Source organism: Lithobates pipiens, unplaced genomic scaffold, assembly GCF_037356315.1.
Source record: "Lithobates pipiens isolate NorthernLeopardFrog02 unplaced genomic scaffold, aLitPip1_a1.2 Scaffold_25, whole genome shotgun sequence".
Classification (NCBI taxonomy): domain Eukaryota; kingdom Metazoa; phylum Chordata; class Amphibia; order Anura; family Ranidae; genus Lithobates; species Lithobates pipiens.
This window is the reverse complement of record NW_027507787.1, coordinates 38,567,859-38,584,113: the sequence shown is the minus strand read 5'-3', so window position 1 is coordinate 38,584,113 and position 16,255 is coordinate 38,567,859. Positions and strand designations below refer to the sequence as shown.

Sequence of the window (16,255 nt, the reverse complement as noted above, 5' to 3'; positions counted from 1 at the left end):
TGTATCCGAAAGGGGCGCAGAGTTTTATTCGAACCTGTTTATGGTTCAAAAACCAAATGGGGACACAAGGCCCATTTTGGATCTAAGATCCCTGAACCAGTATCTATTAATCCAGTCCACTCAGATGGAGTCTGTCCACTCAGTTGTAGCTCCGCTCCTGATGGGAGACTTTCTAGCCTCCATCGATATAAAGGACGTGTATTTACACATAGCTATCTTTCAGCCTCATCAGAGGTTCCTGCGATTTTCAGTAGAGGAACGTTATTTTCAGTTTGTGGCTCTACCCTTTGGGCTTGCCACAGCTCCCCGGGTGTTCACAAAGGTCCTAGCACCAGTATTGGGTCCTTTAAGGTCCCAAGGGATCTTGGTGCTCAGGTATCTGGTCGACCTCCTGCTCAGACATCACTCAATGCAGGCTCTAGAACAGGGCATAACCTTCACAGTGCAGTATTTGGAAAGCTTAGGCTGGATCATAAATACCAAAAAGTCAGCCTTGAGTCCAGCTAAAAGTCTGAAGTATTTCCATCTGATCCTACATGCGGTCCAAGCAAGGGTATTTTTGCCACCCATAAGGATCTGTGCCCTGAAGGATCAGGTGCCTCAGATAAGGGGCACCAGACAACCCTCCATTTGGCTCTGTATGAGTCTTCTAGGAAGGATGGTGTCCTCCTTCGAGGAAGTGCCCTATGCCCAGTTCCATTCCAGGTCTATACAGCAAGACATTTTGTTGGCTTGGAACAGGATAAGACAAGCCCTGGATTATCCAATGTTCTTATCTCCTTAGGCTCGTTTAAGCCTAAACTGGTGGTTTAGAACCTCAGAACCTGCGAAAGGGAAGATCCTTCCTCCCAGTAACTTGGAGAGTACTGACCACAGATGCCAGTCTCTCAGACTGGGGAGTGACCCTAGATGGGCTCACAGCTCAGGGGAGATGGTCAGGGACAGAACAGAACCTGCCCATCAACATCTTGGAGTTACGGGCAGTATGTCTGGCCCTACGGTCCTGGACGGTGGAGCTTCAGGACTGCCCTATCGGTGTTCAGTTCCGACAATGCCACTGCAGTGGCCTATATAAACCACCAAGGTGTTACCAGGAGTTGATCGGCTCTGAAGGATGTGAACCACATACTAGCCTGGGCAGACGGACATGTGCCGATTCTATCAGCAGTCCATATCCCGGGAGTAGAGAACTGGAAGGCAGATTATCTCAGCCAGCAGCAGATTTGCCTGGGGGAATGGTCCCTACACGCAGGGGGGTTCCAGGAAATTTGCCAGCGTTGGGGATGGCCAGAGGTCGACCAATTGGCATCCAGGTTCAACAACAAGCTACAGCAGTTTGTGTCCCAAACAAGGGATCCTCTGGCAATCGGAGCAGATGCTCTGGTAGTTCCATGGAGCCCAGTACTCCCTGGTTTATGCTTTCCCCCCGGGTCCCTCTCCTTCCACATTTGTTGCGCAGGATTTGGAGAGAGGGGGTTCCAGTCATTCTGGTGGCCCAGAAGGCTCTGGTTCCCAGAGATTGTGAGATTGGCAATAGACGGGCCTTGGACGCTTCCACGCCGCCCTGATCTACTGTCTAAAGGGCCTATATTCCACCCCAATTTACAGTCTCTAAATTTGATGGCATGGCTATTGAAGCCAGGGTGTTGAAGAACCATGGCATCTCGGGACCAGTGGTGTCTACCCTAGTGAGTGCTAGAAAAGCTGTCACTTGGAAGATCTATCATAAGGTCTGGAAGACTTGTATTGCTTGGTGTGAAGCCAGAAAATGGCATCCTCAGAAATATGCAATTGGGAGTATTCTCTCTTTTCTACAGTCAGCTGCGGAAATAAGATTGGTTTTGAGTCCAATCAGAGGTCGGATTTCGGCCCTGTCAGTATTCTTCCAAAGGCTTTTTAGCCTCCCATTCGCTGGTCCAAACCTTTTATGCAGGGATCAACTCGTTTGTTTCCCCCCATTAGGTCATCTATATGTCCTTGGGACTTGAACCGGATCTGTCTGTGTTACAGAAATAAACATTTGAGACCATCAAGGAAATTCCATTAGATGCTGTCATGCAGGCTAGCCTTCCTGATGGCCATCACCTCAGCTAGAAGGGTTTTGGAGTTGGCCCTTTCATGCAGGGAACCATACTTGATCGTTCACCAAGACAGGATCGTATTATGACCTGTTCCATCCTTTTTGCCAAAAGTGGTGGCAGCCTTTTATTTGAACCAGGACATTATTTTGCCGCCTTTTTTCTCTCAGCCTTGTCCGGCTGAAGAGAGACGACTGCATTCCTTGGATGTTGTCCGACCAGTCAAGGTTTATTTGTCTAGATCTGCAGAGATACAAGGATCAGACACCTTTTTTTGATTTAACAAAAGGACCCAAGAAGGGGCAGGCAGCTTCCAAAGCTTCTATTGTCAATTGGGTCTGTCAATTGGTTATTTAGGCCTATGGTCTGAAACATAAAGCTCCTCCCTTTAGGGTGAGAGTTCATTCTACCAGGGATGTAGGAAACTCCTGGGCTTTTCGCCATCAGGTATCTGTGGCTCAGATTTGTAAGGCTGCTACCTGGTCTTCAGTGCATACGTTCACAACATTTTATCAAGTGAATGTTCAAACAGCCGAGGATTCGGCTTTCGGCCGCAGTGTACTGCGGGTTGCCGTATAAGGTCTGTTGGCTATTGTTTGGCAGGGTGTCTCCCTCCCCTCAAGGCTATTGCTCTGGGACATCCCAGTAGGTAATGAATATTAGCCTAACTCTGTGTCCCATGATGTATGAAAAAGAAAATAGGATTTTATTCATCTTACTTGCCAGTAAAATCCTTTTCTTTGAGTACATAATGGGACACCAAGATCCTTCCCCTCTTTTTCGAGGGTTCAGTGCTTACTACAAAACTGATGTACTTCCTGTACGGGAACGGTTATATAGGAGATCACTTCCTGTCTAAGACTTTGTCTACCAGTGTCCATTCACCTAGAGAATGGCGTATAACCCAGTAGGTAATGAATATTAGCCTAACTTTGTGTCCCATGATGTACTCAAAGAAAAGGATTTTACAGGTATGACAAAAAATTCTTTAATTGCCTTAGGGCACCTTTTCAACTGAGTCTTGGCTGTTTATCAGGACTTAGCTGATTTATACCCTGTTACAATACTCTTCTCTTGAATAGGTAAAACCAGAGAGAGCTAATCAATCTGTGTCAGTGTGTTATTTAAAGGTATACACAACATGTCTGAACCTAGAGTGTCGGGAGGGCTGGAAAGTTCACAGGGTCAAGGTGGCGCATGAACATGCAATTATAAGCAACCCCCAAAGGGGGCAGTGCTATACTAAGCTAGGAGGAAAATGCCCTTGCAAAGTGAAGAGCCTGTTTTGAGCCCCATTGTCTACCTTGATGAATCAATTTTAAGCTTGTAACAACTAGTAATAAGTAGCTGGATGCTTTGGTGGCAGGATGTTAATAACAATTGCTTTCATATATTTAGTAATATTCCATTTTTATTTTTTTTGTTTCTAGCTATTTGATCATATTGTGGAATGCATTGCAGAATTCTTAGATTATATGGGAATTAAAGGTGCTCCATTGCCATTGGGATTTACATTTTCCTTTCCATGTAAACAAGATCGGATTGACAAGGTGAGTCACTGTAAAAACAATATTTTTTCATTTTTAGATTTTAGAGTGGGGAAGGGCTACTAGTGCACAAGATTTTTCTTGCGACTCCTGGTGTCTGATGCTACCCGGAATTGAAAGCAAGGGTAAATTTTATCAACAGGAAAAAAACAATGAAATCAAAAACATTTTTTTTTTAAGTAGGGTCTTTGCTCCTGTGCAGAGGTTTCTCGTAACCTTCTGTCCTAGAGACTGGTGCCACCTGTGACATGAAATGGGGAATAATCTCCCTAATGAGCATATTAGAATAAAAATCCAAACTTTCCTTATTGTAGCAATGGCATATCTAAGGAAGTATGTTGACTGTGTTTTCTGCATATATAAAGAATAAACATGACATTAAAGAGTATGTAAACACTTCACAATTAACTTTCCTTTGATTCCCTTTAGTGTGTTACATTTTTTATATATGTTGGAAACGGGGCTTTTTTTCTTAGACAATAGGTGCAGGAATTCCCCTTTTCCGAGTCACCCCTTTTCCCCGGACCCCTACCCACCTTTGAGCACTGTCCCTTGGTTCCAGTAAAATAGACCCCCTTCAGCCAGCAACAATAGATCCATCTAACAATGATGTATGACCCACAACAAAATCCCCCCCCCCCGCAACAATAGACTCCCGGCAGCATTAACAGATCTCTGCACAGCCAGCATTAATAGACTTTCTGGCAGCCATCAACAATAGACCCCTCCCCCAACAGTAGATCTCCTTCAGTAACAACTGACCACCCAGCAACATAAGACCCACCCCTAGCAACAATAGGTCCCCCACCAGCAACAATAGACCTCGCTGCAAAAATAGATCCCCTCCAGCTAGAATAGATCCCCCAGCAGTGAGCATCAATACCCTGCACACCCCAGCACCCCTTGCCATTACATTCAGTCCAGGAGGTGGTGGAACTATGTACCCCCGCATTCCCGCTGAAAAAAAGCTCTGGTTTGAAAAGTGCAAAAAAAAAAAAAAACTGTTGACCTCGCTAGATCTCTGCAACATTTTAAACCTAATCTATCTAACCCTGTAAAGCAAAAATCCCTATACTTGCCTATTTTGGAGCCAATCTGCTGGTCCCAGCATCAGCTGTCAGCGGCGGCTTCAGTGTGTAGGCGTGTGCAGGAGAGGCAACCAACAACGGAAGCCCCATAGTAAGTCTATGGGGGATGTCACATCCCAGCCATTTCACAGCCGTTGTCAGTCCTCTTGCACACAGTTTTTGACGCTGAAAACTGGATCGGCTGCAGAATAGGTAAGTATTGCGATTTTTGCTTTACAGGATTAGATAGATTAGCTTTAGAATGTGGCAGAGAGCAGGCTTAGAGTTAGTTCGGTTTTGCCTGAACTTACACTTTAACTTTCAGAACCACGCCTCCCCATGTTATGGAAAAGAGCAAAGAAGTGGGGTTCTGTAGTCTTCTCCTGTTTCTGTTGTTCTGTACAGTGAGTGAGTATTGTCACCCTAGGCTAGCAAGTTTGTTACTAGCAGATTCACCAGGTGAAAATAAAGTGAAAAAAGCTTTCATAGTCACCACATCTAAGGCCTGCCTGGCAAGTCTCAATGTATTTATTTTTTGTTATTGGGTTTAAATATACTATAAATATGTGAGACTGCATTTTTTTTATATTCTTCCTCCCAGAATTTTACAAATCTACAAACCTCTGACACACCAGGTTGCCTACAAACATACAATATCCCTGAAATACTTTAGTACCCAATAGCAGTTCTACATCAGAGAAAACAGGCACCAAACCAGGTAGTTAACTAACTAGGCAAACATAAAATAGATTAACAATGGATAATAACACAATTTAGCATACAAAGTGAATAACAATATGGTATAGACATAAAATAACATTTGCCAACCAGATCAGCATAAACAGTAGAAAGGCCACCACAAGTGTAGCAGTGAGTAATAGTAACGCTTAATCTACCGAGTGCTGGAACTATACTGCTAGAGCCCATTTATGTTGGTGATGCTAGTCCTAGACCTAGACCAACTGGGTATGCACTGTCCAAAAAAAAAAAAAAGGCAAGATGGTAGCCAAAGGGACTTGCAGAATAATTATCAAGGGAGGGGCAGTCTTTTGAGACGTTCTTCTGAAGGCTATCGTTGGTGCACTTAAAGACATTTCCAGTTAACTTGCAAGCGGTATAGGTACAATATAGGTATGGTAAAGTATCAGCACAGGTGGAAGGTAGATGTGATTCAGATGCCGTAAAGTTTCGGTTTAATACGGTTTAAGGTTGGTATAGGTGCAGTGTAGGTTTGAAACAGAGTATGGAGTGCAGTATTTGTTTGGTAAGGATTGTGTCCACTTGGTGTCCTGCTCTCAGTGGCTCTGTCCCTGCTAGCAGTATCAACAATACGCAAATAGCCCTCTAACCAGTCCCCGGAATGCTACAGTGACCTCTTGCTATAGAAGGAGGGCCCCTCAGTCTCTCCCCTAAACCCTCTGGCAATCGGCAGAGGGTGATGGTATGTAGCCAGTAAAGACTCTGCAACAAAGAGTTCACTGAGCTGCCAGCTTCTTGATTGTGAATATACCATATTGGGGGATGGAACTTCCCTGCCTGTGCACCAGCTTCTAAAGTCTGATTAAGCAGTTGATCTAGTATATGCTATTTTTCTCTGTTGAGTGGATGCTCCAGTCTCCCTGCTGCAGTGGTGCAGGTGCTGTGATGTATGCAGTGCTGTGCTGTCCCCAGGTATCCTTACTCCCGGTCTAAGGCTCAGATCTCTGCTAATATGGTCTCCAGCTGACAGACAAATATCCAGACAGAGGTGCACTCCCTTGGTGCTAAGAGGAAGAACTTTCCCCAGCAGTTTCATAAAAATCCTCTCTCCACAACTCCTACTACACAGTGCATGTTGGGTCTTTAGTGTAATCATTATAGTGTAGCCATTGTATGGCTGCTGTCTCAAATTAAAACTTGCAGCATTTTCAGCGCTCCGCTTAGAATTTTATAGGCTTGCTTGGCTTTTGCTCTCCCCCTGCTGGCCAGAGGAGAATGGTGCTGCATAACATCAATGTCAGTTGAGGGGGAGAAGAATAAGGAAATGTCTCCTTCTCCATATTGCTGTAGCCCAGCACCTGGCTGCAATTACATTGATAAAAATAATCATTGTGACAAATAAAACAAACCATTGCTTAATGAATTTAATATCTTTTCCTTGTTCAAGCTTTTTATTTTATTAGGAGTAGTACTGAAATTGTATATGCGTGCAACCAACATGAAAACAAAAACTGTAGATTAAAAATAATAAATTATTTGTGGTAATATTCAATTATCGGAAACAACCATTGCAAATATTATTACGAAGGAAAAAGATGGGGAGTAGATAGTTCAGAAGAGTGAGCGAAGGGAAGGAAGAAGGGAGACGGGAAATATAGAAAATAGCTCAGTGGTAGGAGGAGAGGAAGGGGAGTTGGTCAGAGAGAATTCACAGACCACAATCGCCATGAGGTATGAGGGTAGAAACCATCACAATTCCAGTGAACGGCAATCAACATTTCATAATAGGTAGTGGGAGATCCACAGTTTCCACACTTAATAAAAAGTTTGCATGTAGCCCTGAAGTCTTGCTGTTAACTTCTCGTTAAGCAGTATCCCTTGCATTTGAGATTTAACCTCTGACACGTACGGGTGTTCGGACAGCCAAGCTGAATTTAATCTTTTATGAGTTGAGTTACAGCATGTGCACATGGTAAATTCTTTAAAGAACAGGTGTCTTGTGAAAGGGAAGCCTTTATCATTTAGAGTGATCTTTTGAGAATAGGTACCCTGTGAAAGGGAAACCTGTATCATTTAAGGTTATCTTGTGTAATCATGAACAGTAAATGGTTTGGAGATATTATGTTACTAATGTTACTATTAAGTTGGCATATATAGATTAAAAATATTGCAAATTATTTATTTTTTTAATACTTATCTATAGGTGAAGTACTGGTCATGGACAGGTAAACATTTCATTAAGGGTGAGGTAACCCCCTACCCAACTTCAAAAGTGCTGGAACATTTTTTAGATGACCCCTGCCAGGTTGTAAAGTCTGTGTGAAATAGCTAGTGCTGCCAACAGTCATAAGCACTTAGTGCCACCCTCAAGGGTAAGGCTAAACTGTCTGCTGCTCCACTGAGTGTTGCAGTTTTTTCATTTGGCAATAAATTAACCAAGCTGGATAAAGAAGCACAACTCATAACTGACACAAGTTCATACAAAATACCTGCTAATTATGACTGCCCAGCTCCTCCTTATCTAATAATCTACTAACTTGTTTTAAAAATATCGTTCCATTCTAATAGTCCATTTATATCTGCTTTAGGGAACATTGGTGGGATGGACAAAGGGTTTCAAGGCCACAGATTGTGAAGGGCAAGACGTAGTAGATATGTTGCGAGAAGCCATCAAGAGGAGAAATGTAAGTGATCTCAGTTTTGTAAACATATTTGATAACAAATAAAGATGAAAGCTTATCACTGGACAGTAATTTTACAATGCACAAGGAGCATGCAGCACACTCCCATGTTCCTTTCTGTTTTGAAGGAGTTTGACTTGGACATTGTGGCCATTGTCAATGACACAGTTGGAACAATGATGACCTGTGGGTATGAAGACCCAAATTGTGAGATTGGACTCATTGCAGGTAATTACACTGATCATCAATAAGTTCCTACAATTAAGAATGTGCTGTTATCTATCTGGAAATGGTTATTAATCGTACAGGACAAATGGCTAAAAAAAAAAAATTTTCTTTAATTGACCATTAAAATGTACTTAAGAAAGCTGGTGGTCCATATCAGAAGTAATGTTTATAGTTGTTTTTTTTTCTATTAGACATACCTCAGTGAAAATGCATACCACACAAACAGGGAATTTAGGAGCTGAATACTATGTGAAAGCTATATCAGAGATCCAAACCTTCTAGGGACATGGTAAGGTTGTCCATACACATGCAGCCTAGACTAAGACTTCTGCCTCCTTCCTGTGGTCCGATCTGCAAACATGGTGTGTTGGTCAAATCGGGCATATAGGAGGTCTGGTCAGGTGTTGCCTGCACATATAGTCCTGGAGACATTGGTAGTAATAGTTTGAGAGCCCACCAATTATTGCATCTTCCACCCAGACAGTTAGATATTAAATTGGATATCTGTTGATCTTAAATGTCAGTGACAGCTCAACATTTGGCCATCATCTCATTTCACTCTAACAATACCGAAAGAGTTGAGCTGTCCAATTACTGTACATTGGTAATTTACTGGAATATGTTGTGTTGTACTGTTTAACCTACAAGTAATGTGTCTTCTTCAGGTACTGGTAGCAATTTGTGTTACATGGAAGAGATGAAGAACATTGAGTTTTTGGAAGGAGATGAAGGGAGAATGTGTATAAACACAGAATGGGGAGGTTTTGGAGACAATGGTTGCCTGGCTGACATCCAAACCCAGTATGATAGACATGTGGACGAGAAGTCACTGAATCCAGGAAAACAAAGGTAACATGAATGTGTTGTTCTCTTTGTAATATTGCATTGGTATACTGTTATGGACATTAGCAGTCATGAATAGGCAAGCCCAATCTAATGTAGATGTTTGATCAAAGTGAGGAACCAGTTTAGAAAAGTAATTAAAAAAATACTTGTGTTCAAGTGGATGTTATCTCATTAGAGGGAAGCAAAAGGGTACATTCAATGCATTAATTATTTATTTAAAAAACTGTCCTTTTTATGTCCTGTATGAGATGTAGCTGCTATTTTGATGGGATGCATGTGAAAAGCAATAAATACAACTGTAAATTCAAAGGTTTTATTTCAGATCCCTGAAAAATGCTTCATATACAGTGGTGTGAAAAAGTGTTTGCCCCCTTCCTCATTTCCTGTTCCTTTGCATGTTTGTCACACTTAAGTGTTTCGGAACATCAAACCAATTTAAACAATAGTCAAGGACAACACAAGTAAACACAAAATGCAATTTGTAAATGAAGGTGTTTATTATTAAAGGTGAAAAAAAATCCAAACCATCATGGCCCTGTTAGAAAAAGTGATTGCCCCCCTTGTTAAAACATACTATAACTGTGGTTGTCCACACCTGAGTTCAATTTCTCTAGCCACACCCAGGCCTGATTATTGCCACACCTGTTCACAATCAAGGCATCACTTAAATAGGAGCTGCTTGACACAGTAAGGTCCACCAGAAGATCCTTAAAAGCTACACATCATGCCGAGACCCAAAGAAATTCAGGAACAATTGAGAAAGAAAGTAATTGAGATCTATCAGTCTGGAAAGGGTTATAAAGCCATTTCCAAAGCTTTGGGAATCCAGCGAACCACAGTGAGAGCCATTATCCACAAATGGCGAAGACATGGAACAGTGGTGAACCTTCCCAGGAGTGGCCGTCCGCCCAAAATGACCCCAAGAGCGCAGCGACGACTCATCCAAGAGGTCACAAAAGACCCCACAACAACGTCCAAGGAACTGCAGGCCTCACTTGCCTCAGTTAAGGTCAGCATTCATGCCTCCACCATCAGGAAAAGACTGGGCAAAAATGGCCTGCATGGCAGAGTTCCAAGGAGAAAACCACTGCTGAGCAAAAAGAACATCAAAGCTCGTCTCAATTTCTCCACAACACATCTTGATGATTCCCAAGACTTTTGGGACAACATTCTGTGGACCGATGAGACAAAAGTGGAACTCTTTGGAAGGTGTGTGTCCAAGTATATCTGGCGTAGAAGGAACACTGCATTTCATAAAAAGAACATTATACCAACAGTAAAATATGGTGGTGGTAGTGTGATGGTCTGGGGCTGTTTTGCTGCTTCAGGACCTGGAAGACTTGTCGTGATAAAAGGAACTATGAATTCTGCTGTCTACCAAGAGATCCTGAAGGAGAATGTCCGACCATCTGTTCGTGTACTCAAGCTGAAACGAACTTGGGTTCTGCAGCAGGACAATGATCCTAAACACACCAACAAGTCCACCACCGAATGGCTGAAGAAAAACAAAATAAAGACTTTGGAGTGGCCTAGCCAAAGTCCTGACCTGAATCCTATTGAGATGTTGTGGTATGACCTTAAAAAGGCCGTTCATGCTCGAAAACCCTCTAATGTAACTGAATTAGGACAATTCTGCAAAGATGAGTGGGCCAAAATTCCTCCAGGACGCTGTAAAAGCCTCATTGCACGTTATCGCAAACGCTTGGTTGCAGTTGTTGCTGCTAAGGGTGGCCCAACCAGTTATTAGGTTTAGGGGGCAATCACTTTTTCACACAGGGCCATGATGGTTTGGATTTTTTTTCACCTTTAATAATAAACACCTTCATTTACAAATTGCATTTTGTGTTTACTTGTGTTGTCCTTGACTATTGTTTAAATTGGTTTGATGTTCCGAAACACTTAAGTGTGACAAACATGCAAAGGAACAGGAAATTATGAAGGGGGCAAACACTTTTTCACACCACTGTAGCATTTCAGAAACAAAACACAAATACAGAGGTGCTATTACTCACTATTGTCCACCTAGAATAACAGGAGATGGAGGTTGTAACAGCTCACACCTCGTTTAACGACTTACCTGTTTAATGACCTCTCAGACTTACGACCAGCTCTCCCCACCAGAACGACATGCTATACATCATTGTATTGTACAGTACAGTACTGAATCTTCATTTGTATGCAAATTGAAACAAAGTTATTGAGCTGGAGTTTTGTGTTTAGACCTTTTTTTCACAATACAGTACAGTCGTTAAGAATGCTTAAAATATTAATTACTTGTGGCTCCTCGTTTAACAACCAATTTGTTTAATGATCTGGTCTATGGAACGGAACCTGGTCGTTAATTGAAGAGTACCTGTAGTCAGATTTATTCTCTTATACAACTGTTATATTTGCCATACATACATTTAATTTAATATATATGTTTCCGCTGCAGATATGAAAAGATGACCAGTGGCATGTACCTTGGAGAAATTGTGAGACAAATTTTAATTGACCTAACTAAAAAAGGTCTCTTATTTCGTGGTCAGATATCTGAAAGGCTGAAGACAAAAGGCATATTTGAAACCAAATTTTTGTCTCAGATCGAAAGGTTATTATCATTATTAAGTATCTTTTTACTAATGTTCAAATGCTTAATTGATTAAACATACAGTATAACATGTACATTCAGACAAAACATATTTTTTTCTGGTTTGAAATGGAGTGGGGAAGTATTAGAACTCCTGGCCTCTTGTTCCATTATATCTTTCCATCTGTTCCATTTTCCATCCTCCCTCCTCTTGTTCCATCTTACGTCTTCCAATCTGGCCTCTTGTTCCAATTTTATCTTTTTGTCATCTTCTTCTCTCTGGGCTCCCCTTATATAAAGCAATGGACAGTGTTTTTTTTTAAAGTTGGCCCAGTATTTTCATCGCTAGTGACTTTGTTTTCCAGTCCCGTGGAAAATTGATACATCTCCATTAGGAGGTTTCCCTAAAACTGAAAAATGGTAAATCTCCTTCAGTTTTTGTCCTTGACGTTGCAGGAAGATGCATCACAGCACAGAAAGATATGTAAGGACTGTGTAGCAGGTGAACAAAGCAACATAAGGGTGGACAATAACAGTTGAAAACTGAATATGCATTTATACTGTGGCTTTTAACATTATTTTTGTGTGCTCTGAACTGCGGTACTCCATGTAAAATTTTATATGTATTGAATAGTTGGATGTGGAATCAGATTTTTAAGTGATTCGTTGATATAAAACAGTATAAATGTACATACTGTAGAAGTTACATTTATTCTCAGTCACAGAATGTTTACTTCCAGTATTACTTTTTAAGACATGAGTATTGAGTGAGGTAGGTTATGATTTACTGAGGATGTGTGGCCTGAGTGAAAAAAAAAAAATTAAACAACTCATCTATTAAGCCTTTTTGCTGTACACTGTTTTCTCTTATATTCACCGACCGACACATCTCCTCTCTTAGCCATTGGGTTGTTATACCCACCACTAGGAGAATACTAGGCATTATTTGTTATGTAATACTCAGAACTCTTTAGTTCCACCCAGGGGGTGGTCCCTTGGGCAACAACCCTCCAGCCTGCCATGCAGTCATCAGTACGTCAACAAGCAGTATAAAGAAAAAAAGGAGGGGCGGGGGTCTGTGAATTACAGAGAAAAGGACTTTACGGTGAGTACAAAAAATCCTATTTTCTCTTATATTCACCGACCGACACAGCTCCTCTCTTAGCCATTGGGACGTCCCCAAGCAGTGCCAAACAAGGGGTGGGAAAACAGCATAGAAACGTCATCCACCATGGCAAGTGGGAACTTACCCACAAAAAACAACAGTGTGTGGCGAAATCCACCACAAAACCAGGGTACCCTCAATAGGAGTGACTACCCACAACCGCACCAAAAACTGCAGAATGTAATGCAACAGCGCATTAACATAACGGTACTGCGTTTTTATCGAAAACCAGGAATAAATAATATATATCACATATTCAATTGCAAGTATACGGCCGCCTGCAAAACTTTGCGGCCAAAACAGGCATCAGCCGATGCACTGACGTCTACCTTGTAGAACTTGGTAAATGTGTGGACAGACGACCAGGTTGCGGTCGGTGAATTACAGAGAAAAGGGTTTTACGGTGAGTACAAAAAATCCTATTTTTGTACCCTGACCACTTCAGAGCACATATTAAGCATCAGGAAAATAAGTCAAGTTTCCTTTTTTGCTCTTCTTCACAAGCCTTTACATGCTGCTACAAAATGTAATAGTGGGCAAGTGAAGCTATTGGGCTTAAGTTCTAGGTTTGTGGTGGCATGTCTGTGCTTTGTTCGGTTGTATACTTTGACTATACTGTTTACATCTCCTTGTATGTATAGTTCACCAAAACCCTATATGTGTATTTTTTTTACCCAGTGATCGTCTAGCCCTCCTTCAAGTCAGAAAGATTCTGCAGCAGCTGGGTTTGGACAGTACATGTGATGACAGTATCATTGTAAAGGAAGTTTGTGGAGCTGTATCAACAAGAGCAGCAAAGTTATGTGGAGCTGGGTTGGCGGCTGTTGTAAATAAAATAAGAGAAAACCGGGGCCTAGACCATCTCAAAATTACTGTTGGTGTTGATGGGACCTTATACAAATTACATCCACAGTAAGTTAATATTATTTAATCAATTGCATATGTAGAGAACAGCAAGCAAATATTCTTAAAAAAATGTATAAGTTAGGCGTTGCAAGTATTATTGGTATGTATGAAATTTTACATTTTTCTGTGTTCTGTACTTTATAACATATTACAGCCTACTTTATGCCACAGTTGGGGCTTATGGCACTTTAGAGAATTTCCAGTATATTTACCTTTTAATCAGAGAGTAAATAACATGAATCATGAAGTAGCACCCATTACAATATAAAATATATGGATATACCTTAAAAGACTAATTTAGAATTTTTATACGACTTCCTTGTATATTATTTTTACTTCTACTTCCCACAGATGATGCAGCATAGTTAGCCATCAAAGGCTCCAAAATACTACCAAATCTTCTTAGAATGATAATCTGACTGTTTCATTGTTGTATTGGTCATTGATGATTTTAAATATATCATGACTTGACAGCAAGACACATCATACTGCCACCACTGCAAGCTGACATTTCCAAAGTTTTTTGTACATCAGTAATCTCACTGCAGCCTAGCAGATAATTAATAGACATGTGCACTGACAAAAAATTTGTTCGCTTTCATTTAATTCGTTCTTTTGCTTTTTTCAGAAATTTGAAAAAATTTGAATTTCCCAATTTCGGATTTATGAATCTTCAAATTTCAATTTTTCATATTTTCTGAATGTCGAATTTCTGAATTTCAGGATTTTCGGAAATTCAAAAATCCCCAAATTTGAAAATATAAAAAAAAGAAAGAAAATCAGTAAAGTTCGAAATAATAACTAACTAATAATAACTAACTATTAAATTATAGGTATTGGAATTTCTTTTCAAATTTGGCTGTTTGTGAATGTAACAAATACAAATTTATCTGAAGTTACGAATTATCTGAAATAACAAATACTGCATCTAAACAAATGGAATGGAACATAATAATAAATAACAATAATAAAAAAGTTATATTATTATTGTTATTTATTATTATTAGATCATTACGTTCCATTCGTTTAGATACGGAAGTCATTATTCCGGATAATTCATAACTTCGGATAAATTCGTACTCGTTACGTTCACAAACAGCCAAATTTGAAAGGAAATTACAATACCTATAATTTAATGGTTATTATTATTTATTATTTGAGATTTTCAGATTTTCATTCTTTAGAATTTTCAGGTTTTTATTCTTATTTTCAAATTTTGGAAATTCCGAATTTCCAAAATTTTAAATTTCCGTATTTTGAATTTGGGAAATTGAAAAATTCGTAAATTTGTTAAAAAACTAATTCAGAAGTATACGAATTGCACATGTCTAATAATTAAGAAGCCATCGAAATCATTTAAGAAACAGGCGTTGAATATGTCTATATACTGTAGGTATTGACAAATGTTTGTCTGTTCTTAGTTTTTCTAGGATTTTGCAGGAAACCGTGAAGAAACTGGCATCGGAATGTGATGTGACTGTCTTGCTATCTGAAGATGGGAGTGGGAAGGGAGCAGCGCTGATTACTGCGGTGGCCAAACGTTTTCACAGTCAAGGAGAAGAGAATAAGAATCCTATCGGCCTAAACATTTAAAACATAACCGAAAACCAAAAAATGCCCCTCCTATTTATTGTAAGCCAGAACACGTGACAGCAGTCTGGGGAACCTGTTGGCTTTTAGGTCCATCCCCAAGAATTGCCTTCAAATTTCTGTGGCTCTACAACTATTGGAGAAAAGTGTGGACCAACGAGATATAGAAGTTGCTCAACACCCTGTCGCAACCCCCCTCCCCCACACACACTTTTTTCCATTCTCTCCAGTCATTGGTTGCTGGAACTGTCTAACAAGTAGTTCAAATTTTAACTATATAGCTTTGCTATAAATTTGCAACCCAAACTGTGTTTGGGGTGCCAGTAAGAATTGGGGTGGCAGTAAGTACAATTAGTAAGAATTGGGATGCCTGTAAGAATTAATGGCACCACAAGCACGTCGCTCATTGCTGTAATGTGCAGGTGTGAATGGGGCCTTGGTTGCTTTCCAATCAAGTATTGTATATGTAAGGTGGCAAAACTGCCTTTTGCATATGGAATTGTTTGGGAAGATACCAATAGTATATTTTTGTTATGGTCATGTAACTTTCTGTACATATAGTTTACTTACAGTAAAGAAAATAAAACATGAGATTAAACAGTACTTTTATCCATTTCATTTATTTACTGTAGTTTACTGTCTTATGGTATATTTCATGTTATTTTAATGTATTTTATTCAGTGCCAACTCTACGGTGGTGCTGCTGTATACTGCACACCCCCAGATTTAAGTCTCATCCCCCCAGAACCAGTGGTGTTTGCAGGGCCATCCCTATAATAGAGCACTGAAGCCCAGCCCAGTTGAAGCACAGCAGCCACTGCCAGCGCATTGTTCAGCAGCCCCAAGGCAGGACACACTGTTTTCCCTTGCAATGTCCAT

General features: G+C 40.6%; 1 protein-coding gene across 1 annotated transcript in view; it reads left to right on the top strand.

Annotated features, from left to right (window-relative positions):
• Positions 1-15,979, top strand: part of LOC143930209 (hexokinase HKDC1-like) — an 82,878-nt gene extending 66,899 nt beyond the window's left edge. The window contains exons 12-18 of the mRNA XM_077454277.1: positions 3,509-3,628; positions 7,980-8,075; positions 8,201-8,300; positions 8,966-9,149; positions 11,581-11,736; positions 13,559-13,792; positions 15,208-15,979. Of these exons, the coding sequence (XP_077310403.1) occupies positions 3,509-3,628; positions 7,980-8,075; positions 8,201-8,300; positions 8,966-9,149; positions 11,581-11,736; positions 13,559-13,792; positions 15,208-15,379 (1,062 nt within the window). The 3' untranslated portion in view covers positions 15,380-15,979. The remainder of the gene's footprint in view (positions 1-3,508; positions 3,629-7,979; positions 8,076-8,200; positions 8,301-8,965; positions 9,150-11,580; positions 11,737-13,558; positions 13,793-15,207) is intronic.
• The last annotated feature ends 276 nt before the right edge of the window (positions 15,980-16,255 follow it).